Raw genomic sequence first — 26,974 nt, 5'->3', positions numbered from 1 at the left:
CTTTGAGTTATATATATATATATATATATATATATATATATACATATATAATATAAAAAATTAAATATCATAGTTTTAATATGATTTATTTATTATATTCACTTGAATATTATAACTTCTTAATATATATATATATATATATATATATCTTTGATTGATTGCATATCTCATTGTTTTCATCAAAAATTAAACAAAAATGAAGCAATAACTCAACTTTTGATCAATCATAAATCAAAATCTACAAGCTATTGCTGCAAATTGCCGAGAGTAGCACTGCAAAATCACTCCGCATGGAGCTCAAAAACTCCCAATCATAATTTTCAGAAAATATTTGTAGCCAATGGCATGGGTTTCCACTAGTCATATAAAATATAACAACTTGTGCAATTTAAAATTTTGCTCCATTCTCAACTTGGAAATCACTTCACAATCATGGCACAAAATATCATTTTTTTATGGGGGGGAGGACAAAGAATGAACGCACCAATGCAGCAGATTACACGCTGGCAGCAAAGAATACAAATCAGTGACGTGGAAGCAGACGTGGCAGAGGCAAAGGAAGTTACGGACACCTCAGCCATGCCTCCGCGTGGCAGTTCCCGGGTAATGAACTTCAGTCGAGTGCGGTAAAATCACCGCAATCCATGATGTGGGTCTGGAAATGATTATGAAGGGAATTGCTTCAAGCAGCAGTAGAATTCAGTGCAACAAAATCCTTTGACGTTGCGGCTGAAGCTCAGAGAAATGAAAGGGAATTTGGGTGAGTCGGTAAAGCCTCGTGGAGGGGTTTTCTGACAAAATTGCAAATTTCAAACTTGAGGAGGAGAGCCGTTCCCTTGAACTCGAAACTAATCCGGGATTCATGCGGTGAGTTTTTTTTACGACAACCTGACGTGGTGCTATAACTGATAATGGTCGCGAAATCGTCCAATCCAGAGAGGATTATATGCAGGAAATTATTCGGTGCCCTTGTTATTTTGTGTGAGAGATCAGATGCGAAAGTGGGCGTGTTGTCGTTTTCCCCTTGTGTGTGGGTTTGGGACTCTTGGCTGTGAGGGATTGTGGAAAGGTGTCTCTTGTCACCTTTTTGTGGCCCAAGACGAGGCTGAGCAGGTCACCCTCTGGGGTTTTAGGACACGCCCACTTGTCAACGATTTGTGTTTGTGGTGGACAAGTACCGAGCTGCGTGGAAAAAAGCGTAGGAAAGTTGAGTACCGACACGGCCCTGAACCGCGGAATTAGGTTTTTGTAGTGCCAGGATGCGCAAGCGCTTGCCTCCCGCTGCGTACCTTTCGTGCATCTCGTGTTTGAATTGGAAGTGGTTTGGGTGGGAGATCTTGCATGGGGCAAAGAACGTGTTGTGGGGGACTTTCAGAGCGGCAGGTGTGCGGTGGAATGTCGCGCTGTGATGGACGCTCGGTTACGCTCGCCGCAATCACGGAGATTTCTAACAGTAGCTTTGGGCAGACCTGGAAAGGATTTCACTTCTTTCTTTGATGCGGACCCAGGTGGAGATCCCTTGATGCCGCGACGGGTCCTGAGATAGTCTGTTCTTGGTGTGTCAATTGGTTTTTTTTTGTTTTTTGTTTTTTGTTTTTTTTTTTTTCGCTATGGGGCCGTCAGGAGTTGAAAGAAGCTGAATGTTGTGAGGTCTTCGCTTCGGGTGAAGCGTTTCCGTTGTACCTAAGGTACAGTCCACTTCACAGAATAGCCTGTCGTGGTAATTTTGCTGCTGTTGGGAAGCGTTTATTTTCATTTTTCTTTATCAGTTTGGGACAAGTACATACCCTAATTTTTTTAAGAGGACTATTGCTTCTGTTAGTAAGTGCGGTTTCAGCATCTGATCGGAGGATTTCATTTAGGGATTTCTGTATAATTGATTTGGGTCAAATGCGGCATGTCAGGTTCATTCAGCACCTCCTTACACGTTTGAGTCTTTCTATCATGTAAATAAAATAGTATTTTTTTGGTTCCTTGTTATATATGTAGAATCTCCTATATGATGCCTGCGGTGCCACAACTGCGTGTTTCGTAGGTTTGTCCCTCTCAGGAATTGATTATCTCTGCACCTGCAGACAACATAGTTTTGAATGGCCGCCGATGATAGTCAAGGCGGCATACCCTGGCTGGCTGATGGGTTACTTATTCGACCTGAGCTCACAAATGGTGAGCATATGACCCATTCCTGTTAGCAATTAAAGCTTAATCGCGTGAGATCACGTGGTACTTGTACACATCAGCCATTGTGAGGGGTTTACTTTCGCCACAGCTTGAAAGCGATGGTTATCGCTGAACGTCTCATTCATGTGGAACAGCTCTCATTGTTCAGCGTATTGTTTGATTCATTTACTCTGCAAATATTGTTTTGATCTCACGTCAGTCGCGTATTCGAAATATATTCATGATTATACTACATGCTCAAAATTGCACCAGGTGGTGAACCGAACCCTTCGTCCGAAGTTGGTGAGCATGACAATAGCAGGAAAGAATTCATAGACACGGACCAGGCTAAAGTTCCAGGTACAGTATTGCTGCAAGATGATGAAATGCTTACTGATCTCGGCTACTCATTGCCTAACGAACCAAGCGTTAGTAGATTCCGTCAAACTTATGAAGGTCGAAGTTCTTCCGCCTCGTTATCACTTTCGCCGCATCACAGCCCTTGTTTCTGGAGACATGGCGCAGACGAGCAGCTGACATACGATGAAGCATTATTATGTGAAGCAGCTGAAGCCAGCTACACCTTCGCGTCAGGGCACGGAAACCTTTTAGGAGGTTCCGAGATACCCGAAACTGAGCCTGAAGCACAGGCTTTTGACAGTCCAATTGGTTACGCTCCGCTTCCAAAGTTGAAAGAGAGATTTTTGTCTTACGATGATGACCTGGCTCAATTCGTGAAGCCTTCTTTGATGGTGAGTTCAGCGCGTTTTGGTATGTCAAGTACTTATTGTGATTTAAGATGAAACCTCAGCCAGCACACTTACTTCTCTCGATGGCGTATGCACTGGACTCCAAAGGGCTGAACTGGCACTAGTGGAGTCTTTTGACCCTGCGTAATAATTTGCTGAATAGGGCTGAAGTGCACATGGTTCCCGTAATTATTTTATTTTATTTTATTTTATTTTTGGTGTATATGTAAGCAACAAAATTTGATGATGTGAGATGTAGAACCCCAAGTTGTCAGTTGTAAGGAAGCCATATGAGGAAAATGTAAAGGTAATTGCTTTTTTATTCACATATTCAGAGAAATCTTCTAGTTGGGAACGAGCAACATGAGACTATATCTATGGAGAGAACTTCCCTTCAAAGCTTGGAGGAATATTATAAACAGGAGATTCGAAATCTGCGTCCTGGATCGGATGCACGATCACTCCTACAGAATCCGACGACACCACCGCATAACCACCGAAAACGTGTCAAGTACCTTCCTCTCCTCTCGTAAGTACCTGCAATGCACTTCACCTGTTCTCGATTTTGTGGTATCAGGATGCATGTGGTTCCATGGTATCTTAAACTTAGTTTGGGGAATTTTCTACCGAAGTATATGTTTACTAATTATAGTATGTAAATAGATCCTCAAAGTGCAGCAGTTAAGCAACAGTATTCTGAATTTCATGCGCAGGCGACAACATCCTCTAAGTGCCAGTGCAGGTGGACCTTCAGTAGACTACTCAAGCTCATCCAGCTGTCAGTCGTTGCAATTCGAAGGTTTTCCCAGAGAGAGTTCATCAATAGGTCCCCCTTCCAATCCCTCATCGCAGTTGCTGGATAGAAGTGAGGGCAACATGGAGTCTGGCAATGCCGGAGATGGGAGTGAGGATAGCAACGTCGAAAAGGCGAAGGTTAATGGATCACGCTTTGATCTAACCGACGATTTGCTCATCAAGGTGCATTAACCAGTCCAGAAATTTGATTCGACACTCTGAGAATGAGCAGGGTCACCTGTGTGTGGCTTGAGTGTGGTTTTATTGGTGTATGTATTCCAGACGTTAAATGTTTTTTTTCCTGCAGGCATATGCTTGTGTCTATATGCAAAGTCTAATGGTGTCTCTGCTCTTCTAGGTGTTCTCCTGTTTGGACCATATCACTCTATGTCACGCGGCTTTGGTTTGTAGACAGTGGCGTGCAGCAAGTGTCCATGAAGATTTTTGGAAATCATTGAATTTTGAGTACCGCAAAGTAACAAATGCGCAAGGTACCATCTACATTGCATTAAGGCCAGTTCCTTCTACAAATATGAGATATTTAGGGTAATTCTACCTCTTTCCAGTTTCTTTCTTATACCGTAGTACTAATTTTGAATGATGGTACTGTTTCTTTTCCACTGCGTGAGATTGTATGTCGAAATAGTTGAGAAACATGTCTATGATCACATTCCGTGAGTATATGCAGTTGCGGAAGTGTGCGCTCGTTATCCAAGGGCAACCGAGCTACATTTGAAGAATACAGCCAATGTTGAAGATTGGCTGATCCTTGATGCTATGCGTTCTCTCAGGTGCATTTTGTTTAATTGTCGAGTATAAGACGAGAACTAAATACACTAGCTTCCGTCTCATTTCGATGGATTTGACAAGCTTATTTTGTATCTCAAAACGTTCTGATGTTTTCGCATCTTACTGTTGAGACCTTAACTCACCAGTGATATTACCAGTGAATAATTTTTTTTCTTGGTTTCTATTGCGAACTTAATTAGCTCAGAATTAGAATTCAGCAAATTGGTACAAACTGCCATCTCGTGTCCTTGAGATGCCTTCTATGTATGTTTGCAGGAACCTGGAGGTGCTCACATTGGGTGGAAATTTGCTGGATGAAATGTTTTTCTCTACAATTTCTAACTCTGCATCTTTACGCACTTTGAGTATAACGGATGCTAGCTTGGGAAGTGGAGGTGCTCAAGAAGTGCAGCTACGACATGAAGGTTTACGTTCACTGCAAATTATCAAGTGCCGGGTCCTCCGACTTGCCATTAGGTCATAATTTCTATATCATGATCACGCTTGTGACGTTGTCATAGATATGTTGATTCCTCAATCGTTAACTTATTGTAGATTTGTGCATTCTTCTAATACCACACATCGGGGCTTTTGTTTTTCCCCATGCGTAATTTTTGTACAACAGGTGTCCACAACTGGAGGAACTTTCGCTGAATCGAACTGGTACTGCTTCTGCGGTGCTGCATTGCCCTCGTCTTACGAGCTTAAATGTCTCGTCTTGTCACAAGCTTTCGGATGCTGGAGTTCGTGCTGCCGCAATAGCCTGTCCACTGCTGACATCTTTGAACATTTCCAGCTGTGCGTATGTCACTGATGATACTCTTCGCGAGGTTTCTCTTGCGTGCCCAAATCTTGAGATTCTTGATGCCTCCAACTGTTCCAATATTTCCCTTGAGGTATTATTATCGTCACCGACATCGTCATTATCATTATTATCATCACGATTATCTTCTTTGCTATCTTCTTCTTCTGTCCTCCCTCCACCCTTTGTTTCTGATAAAACTTCGTGTAAATCACATTCTTTTTCTCCTTCTCCTTTCCCATATGATTTGGGCAAATGTCGGAGTTAACTTGATCTGGTTACTCTTGAAAACTGCTTGATCATCTGAAGCGACAATGACACTGGTCTTATCTTTAGGTTACAGCATATCTATGTCCTGTCGAACCTTGTACTATCTTGAAGAATAAAGGTTGTTTTGAGCATCTGTCTGTGGAGAGTAAACCATGTACAATTGATGATTTTATTTGGCAGGGAGTGCGCATGCCCATGTTGACAGAGCTTAGACTGCAAAATTGTGAAGGCATTAACTCCTCCTCTATGGCTGCTCTTTCACATTGCATAATGCTCGAGGTATGAACTGTCTCCTAGAAGGCCTGTTTCTGTTGCTTTGTTTGATTAATGCGGCGCTTACTTACTAAGTTTACAATCACGACTCAATATGGTTGGCTCTCTAAACATATGGTTATTCTGCAAAGAAATAGTACTGCTTTCTTCAATGGTCCGACATTTAAACGACATTTAAGAAGTCGATTCTTGTGTTCTATAATCTTGAAGTGGGACTTTTGTGACGACTACTTATCTGCTTCAAGTAGGTTTGATAACAATAATTTTTTCCAAGAATTTAATTTCAAAATTGCAGTTCGTTGAAGAATTAGAGAGCACTTGAAGTATATCCAAAATATCTAATAAACTAATCTTGTATAGAAGACGCAGAAATCGCCTGATTTACTGGAGGTTTTATCAGGTGTTGGCTATGGACTGCTGTTGGCTGCTTACATCGGTGACTCTCGACCTGCCACATTTGCGATCCATCAGCTTGGCTAATAATAAGAAGTACTCTTCTATATTTCTATTACTTGTGGGGTTATTTATAGTGTTACGTCAAAATAAGTTGAATTCATGTTGTATAATTAGTGCTTCTTGGTATTTGGTTTAGGATACTATGTATCTAATACAGTTAGCATGTTTTGATGGCGTAGTCTTGAAGGTATTAGAATAATCACAAAGCTTCTGGTGATTTGTTGTGAAACTAGAGTTCATACAATGGCGAAGTTATCACCTATTGATGAATTTTACGAAGTTGAGTTGTGAATCCTATCTGAGGTTGTGTGATGATGTTCTTTGATGAATGTGGCTGTCTAACCGAGTAGGATTGGTTTTCTATCTCAACTAGGACCCTGTAATTTTTCTGGAACGTCATACATGACTTAGATCTTGGAATGCATTATTCCCGAGTTTGTAACCTATCTAAAGTGAACTTACAGGTTGGTGGAGCTTACATTACGCAGTCCTTTTCTTGCTTCGCTCAACCTCACTAATTGTCCCGCTCTTAATCACATCGACCTCGCTTCCAGCAGTCTGCTGGTAATTTTGATAACTTTCGCCCTTGCCAGTTTTAGCCGCATAAACTTGTCAAAACATAAGTGTGAAAATGGTACCCAACCACCGCTGTGCCTGCTTGAGGTGAACATTTGTATTGATGTATTTGATTATTGCACGAATTTAAGTCGACATTACTGAGTTGCGGTTTTGTATTTGTTATTGACAGAGACTTGACCTGAAAAATCAATCGAGTTTGGCAAGTTTGGCTTTGCGTTGCCCTTGGCTACGAGTTGTAGACCTCTCTGACTGTGAATCTCTGACAGACCTGGTCTGCAACGTTTTCAGCGAAGGAGGAGGCTGCCCAAAACTGAATACGCTGGTTCTTGACAATTGTGATGTACGTTGCCTGCATTATTCTTTGATCTTGTAAACCCTTTTTATAATTTGGATTGAATTGTACTCGATCCAATTTTTTTTCGGTCGTTTCTTCTGTTCACTTATGTCATCACTTGGGTACAGTATCAATCAGCAAGTGTCTTAATATGATTTCTGATTTTCTGACAAGAGTATGGTTGTACAGGGCTTGGTGAAAGTGAAGCTCTGTACTGCATCTCTTGAGAAGCTCTCATTAGTGGGTTGCAGAAAGGTTTCGACCCTTGAGCTGTCGTGCATTGGGCTCCAGCACCTTCACTTGGATGGGTGTGACCGTCTGATAGATGCCTATTTTGTTCCAGTTGGATTATTGTCTTTGAACCTTGGCATCTGCCCCCATCTGACAAATCTGGTAATCAAGGCCGATCAGATGATAGCCTTGGATTTGCGGGGTTGTGGACTTCTTTCTCAAGCGATCATCGATTGTCCAAGTCTTTCATCTTTAGACGCTTCATATTGCAGGTTTGTGATAGCCCCTATGAAGGATTGGCATAGATGCTTTTCAGCATCTTGCTAGTTTAAATGTCTTTGTGATGCATGTGATATATTTATATATATATATATATATATATATATATATATATATATATATATATATATATATATTCATTTTTTTCCCTCATATCTAGCTGATAGGTTTCATCTGATGCTCGACAGTAAATTGGGTGACGAGTGTTTGGCGACCACAACCTCTGCTTGCCCAGCAATTCAGCAACTCGTCTTGGCTGCATGCTTCTTAGTTGGTCCTGCGGGGCTCTTGGCTTTGAAGAAACTGGTTGATTTGACTGTTCTAGACCTCTCCTACACTTTTCTTACTGATCTATCACCAATTTTTGAAGCTTGCCCCCGTCTGAAGGTGCGAAAATTACACCTTTCTCTCTGCATTGTCACTTTCTAAAATCTTTTCATTGTATTTAGTGTTGCATGCCTGCACAATAGTTTGTTGTGTGTTCTGCAACTAAGCAGATAGGCTAGGAACAAAAGCAGAATGCTTGGTTCTTTCGTATAAATAATTTCTTCGAATATCGAAATTCAATGTAATGATTTGTCGTTTATGTGTCCAGGTCTTGAGACTATCTGCTTGTAAGTATCTTGAGGAAAACGCTCTGGATGCTTTGCATGGTGGCAAGAAGCTCCCCGAACTTCAAGAACTGGACATATCATATGGCAGCTTGGGTCGGAGGGCCATTGAAACTGTTCTTACTGAATGCCCCCATCTGGTTCACATAAGCCTCAATGGCTGTGCAAGTGTGACTGATCATTTATGGGCTCATCTTTGCTCACGACAAGAACCTCTAGAACCGGCTGATTCAATGGACGTTTTTCCTACGAGTGTAGACATGGTTGACTTGGTTGCGGAGCAGGGCAGTGCAAGGGATGCTAACTCTGCAATGGAGGTGGTTGTTGGAAATCGGAGCAGCGTTGAGTTTTCTACTTCTGAACGCGCACTGCAGAGCTTGAGTTGCGTTGGCTGTCAAAATGTTCGCTCTGTTAGATTAGTGGCAGAGGCTTGCCCTCATCTCTCTACAATCAGCCTGTCGCTCTCCACTAACATTCGGGAAGTTTATCTCGCATGTACTAATCTTGTGTCACTTAACTTGAGGTATGATATCATATATCCGCTCAGATGTCCTGCGATTTCTTTTTTATTTTTATTCCTTTTGTTTGAAGCGATTTCGTAACTTCACCCTTGCGTTTGTAAACTGTAGCTTATAGTGAATATGTGCTTTCCAATTTAGGAACGTTAACCGTTTCATAGTAGCCTGTGTTGTCAATGATTTAAGAAGCAAGGCTTTGGTACTGAATGCTGAAGCTTGTCTGCATGTTTTCCAGCAACTGTGCTTCTCTCTCAGTGCTCAATTTGGAATGTCCCCGCCTCCTGACCCTTTCTCTCCACGTAAGCTGTTTTCTTCCTTGTCCGTTCGGAACCTTGTGACACAGCTGAAGTTATTCAGTTGATTTGTGCTACAGTTGGTCAGTAAAATTGGTACTTGGCATGTTCAGAAAATCGCTTGCTCTATTTGATGATTTGTGCCCTTTGTTAGTTTTTAATCTGGTGATTTGGAGCTGTTTAGATCGCAGTAATACCCACTTCAACTCTTGATGTACATTTACCCATTGGCGTTTTGTGTATCTTTTTGTGTATTCACAGGGCTGTGGAATCGAGTTTCAGATGCTTGAAGTTGCCCTTCAGGGATGTACTATTCTAAAGAGTCTAGATCTTCGCAACTGTACTAAGGTATGGTACAAAACAAGTTTTCTCGTTGTTTCATAGAACATTCCTCTCTTGTTTCCAAGTAGTATCCCTTAAGCTCTCAAGGATTGCTGCTGCAAATGAGGGCTCAACTTAGTTGTGAGGTACTTCAGTTAAGTTTCTGCTTTAATGATGGATTCTTGAGCTATTCTTTGACCTATCTACTTTTTGCATGAGACCTTGGTTGTGAGCCAAAGTGTTGTTCCTACATTCCTCTCCACCGCTTTCGTGTAATCCGATTGTCCATTTCGAACGTTGGTGAGAATGCTGAGCTGGTATATTCGCTTGCAGATCATCGCTGCTGATTTAGCCTCTATTCGTGGTCGAGCCCTCAGCATCAAACGTCTCTACAGCACCATACCTCCAGAGCACCGGCTGCCTTCATATTAACATTTGGCATGCGCAAGGCTCGGTTAGGACAACTTTTTTCGAAGAACACTAGGCACCAGACGAGGTTCTATGAAGCAGTCATTGTATAAGTAATTTTGTTGATCTATCTACAGACTAAAGATACGAAGTTAGGAGAGTTTTGTTGCCTCAAGCAACATATTCGTGAAATACCTAGATTTTTTTTTTTTTTCATAAGGAATTTTACCCTCTCTCAATGTATTTGCTCACTATGAGAGGTATGACAGTCGGGATTATTATGACTAGAATCACATCTGCAGCTTCTGTGGTTCTTATTTCTATCGTACCTTCTGTACATATATTTGGTATGAGGAACCCTCCTTACCGCTCGCTCTTGAACATGAGCTTGAGTGGGTAAATTTATATTTTGCTGTGAGGCCTTTGAGACAGAATCATTAAGTGATCAGTTACCTGACTGACCAAGATCGTTACGAAAATTGACTCCAAAGTTAATCATGAATACCAAGTAACTAGTTTTATTTAACAACCTATAGAACAAGACGAGATTTTCTTAAATCTCTATTGACGAACAACATTTATAATTTGGGAGATTTGGGGTGGATTTAACCATGTTACTTAGTCTTACCATTTAAGGGTTTTTGGTATCCCAAAAATGGTTTCAAACCATAGATGTTTTGGATCTTGGTGAGACTAGTGGAAGGCCATTCATTTCCTTTCAACATGTGGGCAAGTCTACTCATAAAAGTAAAATAACCATGCTACTGTGTACTTCAAAAAAATGAAAGTTCAGAATCTTGTTACAACGCCAAACAAAACTAGTCCAATTCAAATTTAATGCTATAATATCATTGAAACAAGGACTTGTAATAATAAGTTTTATATGAAAAAATCTTTACATGTAAACGTGCTAGAAGTTGTTACAAAGAATGAAAGTGGCATTGATTTTAGCTACACCCCAAAGGAGATGAGAAGACACTTAATTGATTATTTAAAGATAAATAGATTACCACAAATTAGGCTTGGTAAGCCTTGAGATGCCTACAACTTGTGAAGAATTCTAAAATTTCATCAAGTCTTTAGAGACAAAGGTTGTTCTCTTTGCTCAATTTCTTCTCTTAGTTCTTTGCTCCAAGCACTACCTTCTTGCTTGCCTTCTATCTAAGATTAGGATTAAAATTTGTAATATAATTATATAAGAATACATATATACATAATTTGCATTTTCTTATAACTATTTAAACTAAAATTTATTCAAAACTTATAGTAGTTATAAATATTAAATAATGATTATATCAATTTCACCTCAAAATTAAAATATCTTTTTATTTAATTTATTGCAATTATAAATTTAATACTCTATAGAGTTATTGTTTGTATTTTTTTATATTTTGAAGTGGAATTCTAAGTAATTTTTAATATTAACTTCTTTATATATTTTATTTTATTAAATATTTTCTTAAATATTTTTCTAAATTCTAATCCAAAAATCTATAATTGATGAGTTTGAGCGAAGATATCTTCTAAAAATATAAAACCATACCTAATATGTAATAAAACTTTACTGTAAATGAAAAATAAACAAAGGTCACAACCAAAGCTATGATTCAAAATTTGGGCCTTTGCCAACAACATTGCAATCATCCATTGCATACACTATAATCTCTAGCTCATATTACTTTATTAAAAAATTCATAATAAATATGCAAAAATTTGGATATGTCTAAATGTCATTCATGGAGAGATATTCATCTATAAAGTATGAACTTGAGGATTATTATGCCAAACCACTAATAAAATAATTGTTATTTTTGTCCAATCTTTTTATATATCCTAATTGGTGGCCAATTCTCTACAATTTATTAACATTGTTAGTCTTTCAATTGTGGATCAATTTCTTAATTACCCAAAACTTGGCAATAATTGAAGCCAAACCTCATTTTTTGCCCACTTCAAATCAAGATTTGCTTGACATATATTAGAAAACATCTTTTAACGAATTTACATTAAATCATACTTTTCCAAAAAGTAATTTATATGGAAAGATGATGTCAAGGTGACCAAGATATAAGACTACTAATACAATTTTCACTGCTCAATTCCCAAAACAAAAGCTCACAGAAAACCACAGCAGAAATCTCTCGAGTATGTGAGAGGACATATAAAGTGAAAACTTGCTTCAGAACGTCTTTCTGAACCTAAATTAACAGTTTAAACATGTCATTGATATACAGAAATTACTCGTAAAGGCTTCCACCAAGAGGTCACAAATTATGCATTTAAATGAGCTACTTCACAATCAATGGGTACCTTCCTCAAGAAGCATCAGCTTGCCTTCAGCGGCCATTGCGAAGACTTCTGATCTATACCACTACTTGTGTCCAAAAAAAAGTGTTTCAGTAAATTTGCAACGAGTACATCAGATTCCAGTTCAAATGTATGTTGCAAATGCAAAATAGAGTTTAAATGAAATAATTTACAAAGTTTTGAGTTGGAGAAGTATCCTCCAGTCTCGAGTTGAAATCTGAAGTTCATCGTAAATATTAAATAACCAGGGAGATAAACTAAGTCTGTAATGGCATCAAGGCAGTTTCACACCTCCAAGGTCATCTCAAATAGGCCATTTAAATATAAAAATCATCTACATTTACAAACTTGAGAGACCATTCCGTCCATGAAAAGATCAATTATTGTGATGAGACTGTCGAACATCCTCAAGTAGATCGACAATGCAGAAACTTTCTTACGATAGTAATGGCTGGACCAAGGGTGCAGTAATGGTCAGAAATGGATCAACAGGAGGTGAAGTTGGCTTCGTGGCATCTCCATAATATCCATGAGTCGGAATTTGGAGTGAGAGAATTTTCAAACGCATACTCTCTGTTGTTCCCCAAATCACAAGAAATAGGCCAGAGATGATTGAAGCGGCACCAAGTAAACTGCCACAAAGACCGGGTGTTGAATGTTAGATGAAAACAAGACGTGTTTTTAAAAAACCTACGTGACCTCAAACCAAGCAATAAGGGATTCATCAGCGCTCCACTCTGCAAACACTAATGCAGAAATTAAGCAGGTCATATCAGTGTCCTATCATCAAAAGCTATAAGAGTACTACTCTCTACATTTTCATTTCTCGACTGTTGAAATTTGAAATGTTAAAAATGAAAATATTTCTGGTATCATGGTTTCCATTCATGAACAAAACCCTATGTACTAATTGTAACTTACCTTCCAAGGACGAGCACATTGCCGAAGAATATGGTACCAAAAATTGCGGAGAAAATGGGCTGCATCGGAGTGTAGGCCGCAACAACAACTGGGCCACTTTTGTGGTTCGCCCAGCATTGGAAAAAGAGGCACAACCCTGACGCCACTAGTCCCTGCAGATCACAGCATATTGTAGTATCAACTGAACACGTGATAACTGTTTCAGTTTTCCATTGAGCAAAATATTCTAGGATACCGCAAATTGCAGTAATGTTGTCTTCGAAACTGCAAACTAGAGGTGATATGTGTCTATTCCAAACATTAACTGGAGCGAAAAAAATCCAATTTTAGTAAACTGAGCACATAAACTCGGTGAAGATATAATCAAGCTTCAAGCGGCTTACTGCATATATGACTGCGATGAGGTCTGGCCCAGGAGAAAAAATTATCTCCGAGACATCTTTCATCCTGAAGAAAACGGTGATGGCAAACATAAAACCACCTAGCAGAGTTGTAAGGGACATTAAGGTGAGTGGAGCGGGAAATCTCCTAAGCGCTGGAACCTGAACCATTTAACACAAAAACACTACATGATGAGGAATGGTGACGGCTCAACCAGAATGACAAGCTCAAAGCATAGTAGTTCTTTGAACATCTGACAGCATCAGGTCACTGAGAGGATTTCGTTGGATGCAATAATGCCACTATTCGATGGTTAACAGATTAGACTTCAGAGTTACTAAGATAGGGTTTCCAACAGATGGAACTATGAAATACACCAGATACAAAAATCAAGAGGAATATGTTGTTACACGTATTGGTAGTAGACTTTTAAGAGACTGTAACCTGTAGGGCACCTGTAGGTTGACAAATGCTCCGCAGACGAAGCTATCAAATACAAGGCAGAGTGCGCCGAATTTCCATGAATCGAGTTTCAGAACTTGCGAAACGGAGAATAGAGAATTACGAAGAGGAGATACGGGTGTCGAATTTCCAAAAAGTATAGGACCCTTGTAAAGAGTCAGAATAGTAGCTCCACAGACGCAGAACAAAATTCCCAGGACTTTGGCTTGCCCATCTCTCCTACACCAAAAAACTTCTTCTATCCTGGCAAACAATAGCATGATATGCAGCTTATTAGTGGTGTGTCACCTCCAATATATCAAATTACGAATTTGAGAACAAAGCGTCCAGTAAGGGAGTTTTTAAAACCCTGCGAGGATTAGCCACAGGAACTCAAAAGCTAGGCAAGTGAAGGCAACGCAAAATTATAGGACCTACCGGAAAATTGCTGCTATTAGGAATGTCCAGACTGGGATGCAGTTCATCATGAGGGAGGAAAAAATCACATTTGTATATTTCAGGCCAATTAGGAAAAGTAATTGCTGCAAGTAAACTCTGCAGAATTCAACAACATGTTCAGCTGAAGTTTATTATAGAAGCATATGAAAGATAACACCCCCTAGACGAATTGAACAAAAACCAGCAGACACAGCTAATCCAGGAATGTCATTAATTCACAGTGATAATGATAAATTCTAAGCCTCCTTTCTTGAAAACATATAAAAGTACACTTTCGATGAATTGAATGAATAACACCAAGAAATGCAAACATTAATGAGATAGCATTGTATTTCTCTGAGCAGGGTTAAGACAAGGCTATCATTCACACATCGGAACCCACAGACATGGAATTTACATTCAACATTTTCGAAGAACATCGCGGCATTTTATGCAACGATTATTTAGGAAGAGAATACGAATATTTAACGTACCCAAAAATTGCCATTGCAAAAAGAAGTCCTACGATTTCCAAGGAGATCTTTGACCAATGTTGCCTGCAGATCAAACCTCATTCCAACTCCATCGGTCGTTGAAAGAATATCAACAACCAGCTAAAAACCATTTGCGCACTCAAGAAACAAGGATGCCAAATTGACAACAGAAAATGCATGGGACAAAAAACCTCACTCCTACAACAGAAGATCTAACTTTAAACAAACCTATGGCAAACATTCCCGCTCTTCGAAAGAATCGATATACTCAAGCATCATGAAGAAAAGCATCCTGCATACTGACTACTAATCGCCAGCTCTGCACATAACTATTCTGGAAAATTGGCAAGACCTTGAAATAAACATCGTACCTTTCGAAGACCGAAGCGTACACAAACAAAGTGATGCAGCCAATGCAGTCACGGTACATTGAAAACACAAACGGGTCGACCCCCCCAGTCAAACAGGCCTTCGAAAACACGAAATAGCCGCCATAGCCAGCACCACACAGGATCATGGCCCCATGAACCTTGGCCCGGTCGAGCCATCCTTCATCCACCATCCCTAACAAAAGCTCAAAAAATTAAACTCCCACTCTTCTATTCTTCCATACCATTCTGCAATTTACTCTGACCATTCGAAACTCCACAACTAAACCTGCACTGATGACACCAAACGACCCACGTAGCGTACGGAGCTTTCTCTTTCATTAACCAGCAGAGCTCTCTCAAGAGAGGAACGAGTTGTGTGGGGCTGTGAGATTACCACGGGAGACAGAGATGCCACTGTAGATGGCTTTACCAGGATCAGCACCAGTTTGATGCGGGACGTTGGATTTTGTGCTACGAGGGGGTCCGCTGAGATGGTCTTCTTGCACCCTGACCACTGGCGTCATCAGCAATCCCAAGGCGACGTTTGCTTCGGCGAAAAGTAATATCGCCGAAACAAACACGCATACTCTAATTGCGTCGCTACACGCAACCCAGTTGCGATGCAAAACCAGGTGAAGTGAGAGGTGAAGGGCCATGAAATCGTTAGCCCCGCGCTCACGACGCGCACGCCGCGACGCTGGCGGGGCTCGCGAGGCGGCTGCAAAAGCTTCGGTGGACCGCAAAAAAGGCTCCTCCTCCTCGTCATGCCGTCCTTACTTTCTCCTTTGTAGTTTACTTTTTCGATGTCTACCGTTTAAAGGTTTAGAGGCATGGAATGAAGAACAAAGAGACGTGATGTTATTGACATTTAGAAATGATTGGTTGGTTTATATCTTTAATGAAAGCCTCTTTAAATTGTGTAGAAAATAATAAAGGAATATTCTACTATTCAAGTTGTCTGAATAATAATAAGAATTTTTATTATTAAGAGGTGAGAGAATGGAAAAATGGACAAAAAGAAAACATGAGAATTGATGTGGATCAATCTAGTCACAAATGATTAAAGTTATGATGATACTTTTAAAAAATGGATTATATATATATCAAGAAAATATTATTAAAAATATAAGATATAAGAGAATAAAGCCACTTTGATTTTAGGACCTCTTTCTATGCTTGATCAATGGATAGAAGTGTAGCTAAAATATAAAATCCTCTAATTTTTTGACACATCATTAGTTTTAATAATGAGGCCAATAACTTATCTTTCACCAATTTTGAAGAGCATAAAAGGTAGGTGGAGTAGTCTGTTGATGAATTGGTAGACTTTTGACTTGCAATAGGAAGTATCAAGGATATGAATCTTAAAGAAAAAAAACTTAATACATTCTTGTGTCACTCAGAAATATTAAAAAGTCATTCAAAGATGGTAATATATTGAATTAGAATAACTATTTCTAAAGACAAGAAGACTAGAAAGTCTTGAAATAAGACTAAAGATTAAAAAGATTTTAACAAGAGTGAAGAAAGCTTCACTCTTGCCTTCATATATACTATCAAATTAGGGGCTATGTGGCAATTTTATATAGAACCTCCAACATGTGTTGACATTGTTAGATACATGTCTTAACTTGCAAGGTAAGTTTTCTATATGTGTACTACATAGTTAGCTTATTCTACAAGCTACCAATATGTATAGTATGTGGTTAATTTGTTGATCAAGTTTCTAATCTATCAATCAATTACAAATATGTGTGAAGTCAAAATCATGTCTATAAAGCTTATAGGAAATTGTTTTAGAAGTATTATGAAATTAATCTATACTTATTTTTTTCTACTTAATCATATAAATAATTATTGAAGTAAATATGTATGTCCGTGATATTATCTTCTTTTTTAGAGATGAATTCTATAAAAAGTAGTCATCATCTCTTATGGATCTTGCTATTCTTCATCTTAGTTATGATAAATGTTATCAATGAAAAAATTCAATCTTCTTTACTGTATTTACAAGATTCTTTACTAGCTCCCATGTGCATTCACTAATATCATATCTATTCTAATAAATAAGATATTTCAATCTATTTTGGTGCCACCTTCAATTTATGATTTCTTCCACTTCAAACTCTTGATTATTACCTACTTCTATAGGAAGAGGTGGCATTTTTCTTCTTTCCAAGATATTTATTGCCTTATATGGTTCAAGAAGAGACATGTGAAATACGAGATGGATCTTCATAAACTCCAATAGATAAAATTAATAAGTAAGAAGATTGACTTGTTCACAAATAAGAAAAGGTTCGAACCTACAATAGATTAATCCATACAATAGGCATTTGTATTGATCTTTTGTTATTCTTAAGCTTCCTTTAACTACTACTTCATTGTTACATTTAACTTTGATAAATAATTTTTTAAATTTTTTGTTGCAAGATCATCAACTTTTAAAAAGTCAAAAGTATTAAGTTATAGATGATAATCATAATTGGCAAAAAAAGATATTTATTGAGCAAAAAATATATTAAGTTATTACACACAAATTTTGCCAATGGCAAAAGAGTTGTTCAATCATGTTGATGATAGTTGATAGTACACCTCAAATACTATTCTAGAACTTGATTCACTAGTTTTGTTTGTTCATCAATTTGAGGATGAAAGGTCCAAGATAATTTTCTATTTTTCTTTAATATTTTAAAAAAGATTCTTCAAAATTTTCATAAAAATTATATCTTTTTATCTAATATAATATTCTTTAGCAATCCATGATAATAATAAATATTATCAAAAAAAAACTTAATTATTTCTTCACCTAAAATAGATTTTATGCATGGTACAAAATGTATATTTGTGGTGAAGCAATCTACAATCACAAATATATGTCATATGAACTTAAACTTAGAAGATCTATAATAAAGTCTATAGAAATAGGAGATCATGATTATTTTGATATAGATAATGGTTGAAGAAGTCTATAGGATCAATAACAAGGAATTTTTGATCTTAAATAAATTTTTTATATTTACACAAAGACTCTTATAGCCTTCCACATTTTTGGCTATCAAAAATCTTTATATATAAGCTCCAAAGTCTTGTTGTATCAAAAATGTCCTATTGCTAGAAAGTTGTGACGTGCTTGAAGAATATATAAATGAGTCTTTTTTTTTTTAGAATATTTAGACAACCTTTAAAATAGAATAGGTTATTTTTGAACTCAAACTTGGAAGTATCATGAGACTTAGAAGAAGTATTCTTAATATCATGAATAAGAGGATTAAAGGACATACTTGATTGAATTAGCTTGATAAAGGTTGAATCAATAGTCAATGTTGATTTTATTACTTAAAGATGAAAATGCTTTAGCTTTTAGAGAATTATTTTTTGTTGATTAAAGGCTGCATCTCCTTCTTTTGATGCAAGATAAGAATTTCTAGAAAACACATCTAACAAATCTTGTTGTTTTTTAGATTGATAAGTAATCTTGAAATCAAATCTTGATAAAAACATGCTCCAATAGGTTTGGTGATGATTCAAAACATGAATTGATATGAAGTACTTGAGATTCTTGTGATCTATATATACAATGACTAGAATAGAAGCACCTTCTAGATAAGGACATCATGCTTGAAATGAATCTATGATTATAAGAAGCTTTTTATCATGGATCTCATAATTAATCTTAGTTGTTGAAATTTTTTTAGATTGAAAAGCTACTAACTAAAACTTATCATTTTTTTTCATTTGTGAAAAAACAACACCTATAATAAAATTTGATGCATTTATTTTTATGAAAAAATTGACAAAATATAAGATTGGAGCAAAAATAAATAATATCTTTAAGACTTCAAAAGATCTTTTAGCTTCTTTTTTCACTCAAGTTTGTCTTTACATGTCAAGTAGATAAAAAGAGCCGCAATTTGAAAAAAGATCTTGATGAAGATTTGATAATAATTAACAAATTTTAAAAATATTTTTTATTTTTTATTTTTTTGAGATCTTTCAATCTTTGATAGTCTTGACCTTTATAAGATCTGTCATAAGACCATCATTTTATATGATGTATCTTAAAAAATCAACTTAAATAATATAAAATATACACTTTTTTATTTTGAAATATAATCTTGTATCTTTTAATTTTTATAATACATGATGAAAATAAAGTTCATGTTCTTTTATGTTTTTAGAATAGAAAAAAATATTTTATAAATAATAAACAATAAAATCATCAAGAAATTCACCAAAGATATCATTTATTAGATGTTGAAATATAGCTAGTGCATTTGTGAGTCCAAAAGGTATGATATTATTTTCAAAATATCTATACCTAATTTGAAATATAATTTTTTATTTATCTCTTTCTTTAATGCATACTAAGTTATATACTCCTTGTAGATCTATTTTCATGTAGATTTTTATTTGATTTAGTTAATTAAGAAGTCTAAAAAATAATGATAAAGGATACTTATTCTTGATACTGATCTTATTGAGTCTTTGATAGTCTACAGATTTGTAGAGATCCATTTTTTTTTCACAAATAAGATAGGAGCCTTAATTAGAGATTTAGAATGACATATGAAGTTTTTAGCCAAATTTTCATCAATATATTTCTTGAATACATCCAACTTATTATATAATAGATTATATATTAGTACAAATAATGGTTGAACTTCTTCTTGAAGATTGATGGAACAATTGTAAAAATGGCACTCTAAAATAAATATCTTGATAATTTCGGTATTGATTTGGAATGCTACTAGAAATCCTTTTTTTATCAACAATATATGTGGCATAAATATCAAAAATTAACTCTTCTTTTACAACATGTATGAAAGTTCTTGTACTTATCAATAATATCTTGGATATATTAATTTGATAGATTTCTACTTATCTAGTAGAATCTTAGGCTAAATTACAAAAAAAAATTAAGATTACAAAAAATCTAGTCTATTTGAAGGTTATATTTTTTTAGCCACGATAATCCTAAAATAATTGGATTAAAAAGAATTCTAATTACATTAAATATTACTAAATTATTATATTTTATAGATATATATTTATTATAATTATTATTTAGATAATATGAATACATAGAAATAAATAAAAATAAATTAATTTCATAATATCTTCTAGAAAAGCTTCTTAAAAGTTCTATAGACACTGCTTTGGATTTACATGTATTTTTAGTTAATTGATAGGTTAGAAATTTAGTCAACAAGCTAACCACGTGCCACACATATTAGTAGCTTGCAAAATAAGCTAACTATGTGGCATCCACATAGAAAAGTTGCCTTACAAGTTGAAATACATGTCATACAAAGTTAATATATTTTTGGAAGTCCTACAAAACATTTCTATGTAGCTCTTAAGTAGATAATATATATAGAAGCAAGAACAAAGTCTTCTTTACTTTTATCAATACTTTTCTTATTTCTAGTCTAATTTCAAGAATCTCTAATTATCTTATCTTTTGGCAATAGCCATTCTAATTTCTTTTTAATATACATATTTTTTTATTTTTATTTTATGATACTTCTTTTAGAAAGTTTGACTTATATATTTACTTTTATCAAATTCTTGTTGTTGACAAATTGACAAAAATATACTAATAATATTAGAGCTTTGTCTTTTCTTGATTAAAAATGGATTATCTTTTTTTTTAATAAGACATAAGTATATTAGAAGTTACTGATTACCTTCTTCTAAACTAATATTTTTTTTAGTATTTTGTTTATTGTGAAGTTTTTTTTTACTTGTCTTAAGCAATATTAGATATTTCTTTTCTTCTAAGAGTTATTATGACAAAGATTATCAAAATAAAGAGTACAATAGTAAAAATATAAGAATAATTGAAGGAATTAATATTTGCAATGCATCAACTCAATTTACCACCACAAGGAGAAATAAAAATAAAAAAATAAAGATATAGAGATAATTGGAGCCATTTCAAAAATTGTACCAATTCATATCTTTTTTCTTATAATAGAATACTATTGAAGCATTGAAGAACCAAAAATTATCTTACTTGAAAATTTTGATAGTGCAAGATCAAAGTTTTGAGGATTTATTAATTAAATATAACTAGAAATTATACTTCAATCCTAAAGCAATTCAATTCTAGGATCTCAAGTCAGATTTATTGGAATACTACTTTTTGATTGTGTACTATCATAGTCTTTATCTTTTTTAAATAATATTATTTAATATTAAATAATTTGAAAGCTTTTTTAGAATTTTTTTGCTTTATGTATAAAAAATATGATATAATTTATGTTGTAACAAATAAGATCCATTTTTTGTGACAAGAAAATCAATTTGTAACATTGTATGCTTCACAATTTGAACAACTTGTAATTAATATCAATTAGGATGATATTGCACTTATTAGCCAATTTTTTTTATAGATTATAATATGAGGTTAAAAAATTGATGTTTAGTTTATCTGATCTTCAAATATTGAGTCAAGCAATTGATTTTATTGTAAAGTATAATAATTAACTTTTTAAATTTTGATTTGAAAGTCACATAATATACCTCAATGTTATTATAATTCAATGGCAATACAAACGTCTTTTCAACACATACCTTTAGAAGTAGAAGATATGCAAATTGATATGGTTCATTTTAAACTTCTTACTAAGTAATAAAAGACTTATCATCATTAAGAAGGATTGTATTTCTAATATGGAGAATCAAAGCATACTACTCAACATTGTTCAAAGAAACAAAGCTATTGTATTATAATTGTTTATAATATGTAAAAAATATCTAAAATTCATAATATATTTATAAATATTAATATATATTAGAGTGGTTAGAAGGTTAATTTAAAGAGAGTTGATGTAAGAAAATTTATTTTGAAGTTTACGTACTTTGATTATAGTATTTAAATTATTTAGGATTTAGATATTTAGAATAAAATTTAAAAAGAAGATTGGGGCTCAAAGATAAAGATCTAAATAATAAAAAAACTTATTTAGAAGGATGAAAGTAGAATATGGATGGATGAAGGCAAAGGTAAAGATCTTCATTGCTATTAGTCAAAAGCCATATCTAATAGGCTTTGAAGAGGTTATTTGTAACCATAATAAGCATTTTGGCGACTTTAAAAGAAGAATTTAAGAATCAAAAGTAAAAGTTGTAAGATCTAGCATTTAGACTACAATTTGTATATAAATTTTAGATGATTTGGAATTAGTGTGATGAAGTTATAGGTGTTTGAAATTAAGGTGTCTTTATAAGATATACTATTGCGCTTTTGAGGATACAAGGAATTTTACAATAGCTTTTGGAGATCAAAAACTATGGCTACAAAGATGATTTTAAGACCTATGTCTTTTGCAAAAGAATTTTTACATTTAGAATTTGTATAAAAGAGTTATAAAGCATTGAAGAAAGTACATGTAATTCAAAGGCAATAAATAAGTCATTTTATTGATAGTAATGGTTGAAGCCATATCTTAAGTTTTTAGATGAATTTTTGATTCAATTTTTTTAAAAGTGTGTACTATTAGATTAAAAAGTCATATATAAATTTTTTATAGTATTTAAATACTTTTTTTGTAAGATATGAAGAAATTTGCATATGGATGTATGTAAGCAAGGATTTGAAGCTATTATTAGGATTTTGGTAATATCTCAAGATCCATAACAAAATTTCAGTTGAAAATTATTTCAATAGTTGTTAAAAATACAAAAATACTTTATATACAATTTTAGTTTGTTTGGATGGTTTGAACATGAGATATCAGTTGTTGAAATTCAAGAGGATTTTACCTTAAGGATATATAAGGTTTTATAATATTTTATGATATTTTGAATGATCTTTGGTACTTAGGGCTTATATATTGATGTTATTGCCTTTATAGGAACAATTTTATATATAAACTTGGTGCTTTTCTATCTTGTGACTTAATTCAATAATTAGTGATAGCCAAAAGGCTAGTATTTTTTTAAGACAAATTTTCTTTACTTTGACATTATTGTTGCTTCTATTGAGAAAACCTTAAGGCACTAAATTTTTCAACAAGTCAAGATAGAAGATCAAATTCCAAGATTAGCATTACTAGATGGAATGGGTATCTATGATTTATTCAAGGTATTTTCTCAATTTATGGAAGAGAGACAATACGTGCATAGAGAGGATATAAATACCATCAAAACTTTATAAGAAGTAGTAGATAAGTTTGGAAGGTTTGATAGGAGGAACATCTCTAAGTTCTTAAGGATTTGTTCATGTGAAATGGAGGTATATCAAGTTTGAGAAATCAAGATGATTATCACTATTAATTTGGCAGTGATACCAAAAATCAAAAAGAGGGTGCAAGAGTTGCATACTAAGGCTATATTATAAAAGAAATTTGAAGAACTCTTGAAAGATAATTTTTTTGAAGAAGATTCAGAGAAAATGACAAAATAGATCTTTTTGGAATGAATTGAAAAAAGACAAAAGAATTAAATAGCTTCAAATGAATTAATTAAAGAATTTGAAACTAAGTTTCAGCAATTGCTATGGCAAAATAGACAACTTTTGGAAACAAGAAAAATTGGATTATTTTTGTAAGCAATTAATGAATATTTAGAAAATAACTACTCTTTCATTTAAGAGACAAGACATCAGAGAGTGGTTATATCAATAATTAAAATTTAGTAAAGAAGACACTAGGACTTTTGACTAAACAATAAAAGATGAAGACTTATGGTTTAATATCAAGATTGGAGCTAGTGCCTATATTTTCAAATCTAGTGCTACTTCAAAAAGTGAGCAAGATTGTTAAGAATGATATTCTTCAAGAATTGAAATATATCTTCTAAAAGATCATCAAAAGTCATAATGTTGAATTTTTAGAATATTAAAGTACTTGTAAATACTTGGAGATGTGTCCAAGTAAGAATAATGGTATATTTATGGACATACCTTTAAATTCAATAAAAAAATAAAAAGATGAAGATAATGAAGATGAGGAGACAAAGAAGATGAAGAAGAAGGCCTTATAAATTCTTAAGACCAGTAATAAAGATATTAAAGATCATAATAATGATGAGGATGAAGAGTATCAACTTTTAAGTGAAAAAAGATAAGCTTTAAAAGAAAAGAAGCTTAGAAGAGAGCTTGGAATACAACAAGTTGAATCTTCTTTAAATAAAAGAAGATATTCCTTGAAAGAAAAAAGACCTCATGGCGAATAGTGGAAGAACCACATCATTTTTCAAATAAGTGAACAACATGCAAATATTGCTCTTTTTGCTGGTCCATTGTCTTTATGTCATGCTATAAAGTTCCAAGATGCAATCAAGTAGAAGAAGGCTATGGAAGAAGAATACCAATCTCTTATGAACAATGGTACATGGAAATTGGCACCTCCTTCAACAAATTAATCTAGTGTTGGTTGTAAGTGGATGTTTAGCACTAAAAGAGATATAATGGATGTAAAGGTGAGGGACAAGGCAAGATTAATTGTCAAAGAATATTCACAAGTTACTGATGTTGATTTTAATGATACTTATGCACCTATTGTCAAATTCACTATCATTAGGACTATTGTGGAAATTGGGGAAATAATGGACTTAGAATTGCATCAAATGGATGTGAAGACGGTCTTTTTGAATGAAAAATTATAAAAAGACATTTACATTGACCAATCTCAAGGATTTGTACAACAAAGCAAAGAATACCTTATATGTAAGTTGAAAAAAACTTTGTATGGATTAAAACAATTACCAAGAGCATGGTATCAATATATTGACATATTTTTTATTAATAAGGAATTTGTAAGGAGTGAGGCTGATCATTCACTATACATGATGTAATTTAAAGAATTCTTATTAATTGTAATTTTTTATATTGATGATTTAATCATCTTGGCTAATAATATAAAAAAGATATACTAAATGAAGGCCATATTAAAAAAAAGAGTATGAAATGAGTGATTTGGAAGAGCTCCACTATTGCTTAGGAGTGGAGTTTATAAGAGATCATGATAACAAGACCATTACAATGAATCAAACTAAGTACATTGAAGAAATATTGAAACAATTCAATATGAAAGAGTGTAAGTCTATTGAAATACCTTTGGAGGCTAATTTAAAGTTGATGAAATTTACAAATGAAGAGTATCTACAAGTTGAAGATGAGATACAAAGTATTTCATACAAAGCAATAATAGGCTTATTTATGTATGCAATGGTGGATCTAAGAGTGGATCTTATATTTAATACAAGTATTGTAAGCTAATACATGTCTAAAGTACGGCCTTTGCATTGAGTAACAATAAAAATGATATTGAGATACTTGAAAGATACAAAGAACTTGAAATTATACCTTAATAGTATGAATATTGATTTTTAAGGTTATTGTAATATGGATTAGGCTAAAGATGCATATGATAGAAGATCCACAATGAGATATGTGTTCTTTATTAGAGTGTGAACTATTTCATGGAATTGTAAGAGACAACCTACTATTGCAAGATCAACCATGGAGGTTGAGTACATGGCAACAAGATATTATGTAATGGAAGCATGTTAGATAAGACAAGTCTTAAAAGATATTGAACTAGTACAATTAAAAGCAACTCCAATAATATATAATAATCAAAGATGTCTTGTATTTTCTAAGAATCCAAAGCACCATTCAAGAACCAAACACATTCATGTTCAACATCATTTTATATGAGAAGAAATTGAAGATGGAGTAATTGGTATGAAATATTGTGCTACAAAAGACATCTTTGTTGATATGCCTACAAAAGCATTAGTAAAGAATAGACACCATAAATTGATAGATGTATTAAGCTTGAAAGTCTTTTGACAATTATCAAAGTAGGAGTATTGAAGATCAAAAAGATCTTGCATAATTTCCACTACATAAAGTTAAACCATAATACGTTTGTAATAGTCAAAAGATAACATAGGATTAAAAGATGTTTCTATAATGGTAGCTAGGATTTTATATAGTGGCTATATTAAGAAGAATAAAGGATTTAATTGGATATAGGAAAAAAAGATGAAAATGATTGTAGATGAAGTTTATGAATAATCAATGTAAATTCTAGCTATAAGTAAAGAATTTTGGAAGTGAGAGTAATATTATTTCACACTATATTTTATATGTAACCTTACTGATATTAAGTGTTATGGCTTCTAACTTCTCTTTCTTCAATACTTCTTTTGGTATAAGATAAGAACGTCTAGAAAAGGCATCTAATAAACCTTATTGTTTTTTGAGTCAATGAATAATCTTGAAATCAAATCTTGATAAAAATAGTCTTCAGTGAGTCTTGCAATAATTCAATATACATGCCAACATGAAATACTTGAGATTCTTATGATTCATATATATGGTGATTGGACTCAAGATATCTTCTAGGTAATAATGTTATTCTTCAAATAAATCCATAATTGCAAGAAGCTCTTTTTCATGGATCTTATAATTAATCTTGACTATTGAAAATTTTCTAGAATAAAAAGCTATCAAGTAGAGCTTATTATTTGCTCTTATTTGTGACAAAACAACATCCTTAGCAAAATTTGATGTATTTGTTTCCTTGAAGAATGCTTTGTAGAAGTCTACGTAATATAAAATTGGTATAAAAATAAATATTGCATTTAAGGCTTCAAAAGATGATTTAGCTTCTTAGCTTCACTCAAGTTTGTCATTACATATCAAATATATAAGAAGAGCCATAACTTAAAAAAAAATCTTAATAAAGATCCTATAATAATAAGAAAATTCTAAAAAATATTGCACATCTTTTATT

At 34.2% G+C, this 26,974-nt stretch overlaps 2 protein-coding genes across 14 annotated transcripts; one reads left to right on the top strand and one right to left on the bottom strand.

The window, feature by feature from the left end:
• The first annotated feature begins 819 nt into the window (after positions 1–819).
• On the top strand, positions 820–10,273 carry LOC112281529 (F-box/LRR-repeat protein 15). 13 transcript variants are annotated; one of them, XM_090249659.1, is made up of 20 exons: positions 1,221–1,904; positions 2,076–2,166; positions 2,434–2,520; positions 2,686–2,912; positions 3,245–3,438; positions 3,623–3,887; positions 4,063–4,195; positions 4,393–4,495; positions 4,770–4,970; positions 5,119–5,389; positions 5,746–5,844; positions 6,239–6,327; positions 6,759–6,858; positions 7,043–7,213; positions 7,397–7,710; positions 7,906–8,104; positions 8,313–8,851; positions 9,082–9,145; positions 9,401–9,487; positions 9,794–10,273. In XM_090249659.1, exons 2-20 carry the CDS (start codon positions 2,091–2,093, stop codon positions 9,890–9,892), a joined length of 3,318 nt encoding a protein of 1,105 aa, XP_090105785.1. In that variant the 5' UTR covers positions 1,221–1,904; positions 2,076–2,090; the 3' UTR covers positions 9,893–10,273. The 13 variants fall into 13 exon arrangements, with proteins under 13 accessions (XP_024373943.1, XP_073389574.1, XP_090105785.1 ...); XM_090249660.1 differs by having other exon boundaries at positions 1,252–1,688; XM_090249661.1 differs by having other exon boundaries at positions 1,262–1,508.
• Positions 10,274–12,292: 2,019 nt separating this feature from the next.
• Positions 12,293–15,977, bottom strand: LOC112281938 (protein WALLS ARE THIN 1). Its single transcript, XM_024518999.3, has 8 exons — positions 15,616–15,977; positions 15,222–15,414; positions 14,851–14,913; positions 14,357–14,473; positions 13,933–14,182; positions 13,480–13,638; positions 13,097–13,248; positions 12,293–12,807 (listed from the first exon to the last, which is right to left on the bottom strand). Exons 1-8 carry the CDS (start codon positions 15,875–15,877, stop codon positions 12,612–12,614), a joined length of 1,392 nt encoding a protein of 463 aa, XP_024374767.1. The 5' UTR covers positions 15,878–15,977; the 3' UTR covers positions 12,293–12,611.
• Between the last annotated feature and the right edge of the window lie 10,997 nt (positions 15,978–26,974).

This window comes from Physcomitrium patens, chromosome 4 (assembly GCF_059467195.1).
Source record: "Physcomitrium patens ecotype Gransden chromosome 4, ASM5946719v1, whole genome shotgun sequence".
Taxonomy (NCBI): domain Eukaryota; kingdom Viridiplantae; phylum Streptophyta; class Bryopsida; order Funariales; family Funariaceae; genus Physcomitrium; species Physcomitrium patens.
The sequence above is the reverse complement of the archived record's forward strand: the minus strand, read 5'-3'. Positions and strand labels throughout refer to the sequence as shown.

What these genes read in the sequence shown, in the direction of transcription:
- LOC112281938 (XM_024518999.3), bottom strand. Translation starts at nt 15,877, where the DNA reads ATGGCCCTTCACCTCTCACTTCACCTGGTTTTGCATCGCAACTGGGTT. An exon ending in GAGCATTTGTCAACCTACAG is followed by an intron (nt 13,639 to 13,932) that starts GTGCCCTACAGG and finishes TAAATGGTTCAG; the next exon opens with GTTCCAGCGCTTAGGAGATT. An exon ending in AATGTGCTCGTCCTTGGAAG is followed by an intron (nt 12,808 to 13,096) that starts GTAAGTTACAAT and finishes TCTTTGTGGCAG; the next exon opens with TTTACTTGGTGCCGCTTCAA.
- LOC112281529 (XM_024518175.3), top strand. Translation starts at nt 2,091, where the DNA reads ATGGCCGCCGATGATAGTCAAGGCGGCATACCCTGGCTGGCTGATGGG. An exon ending in AAGTACCTTCCTCTCCTCTC is followed by an intron (nt 3,439 to 3,622) that starts GTAAGTACCTGC and finishes TTTCATGCGCAG; the next exon opens with GCGACAACATCCTCTAAGTG. An exon ending in AAGCTTGCCCCCGTCTGAAG is followed by an intron (nt 8,105 to 8,312) that starts GTGCGAAAATTA and finishes TTATGTGTCCAG; the next exon opens with GTCTTGAGACTATCTGCTTG.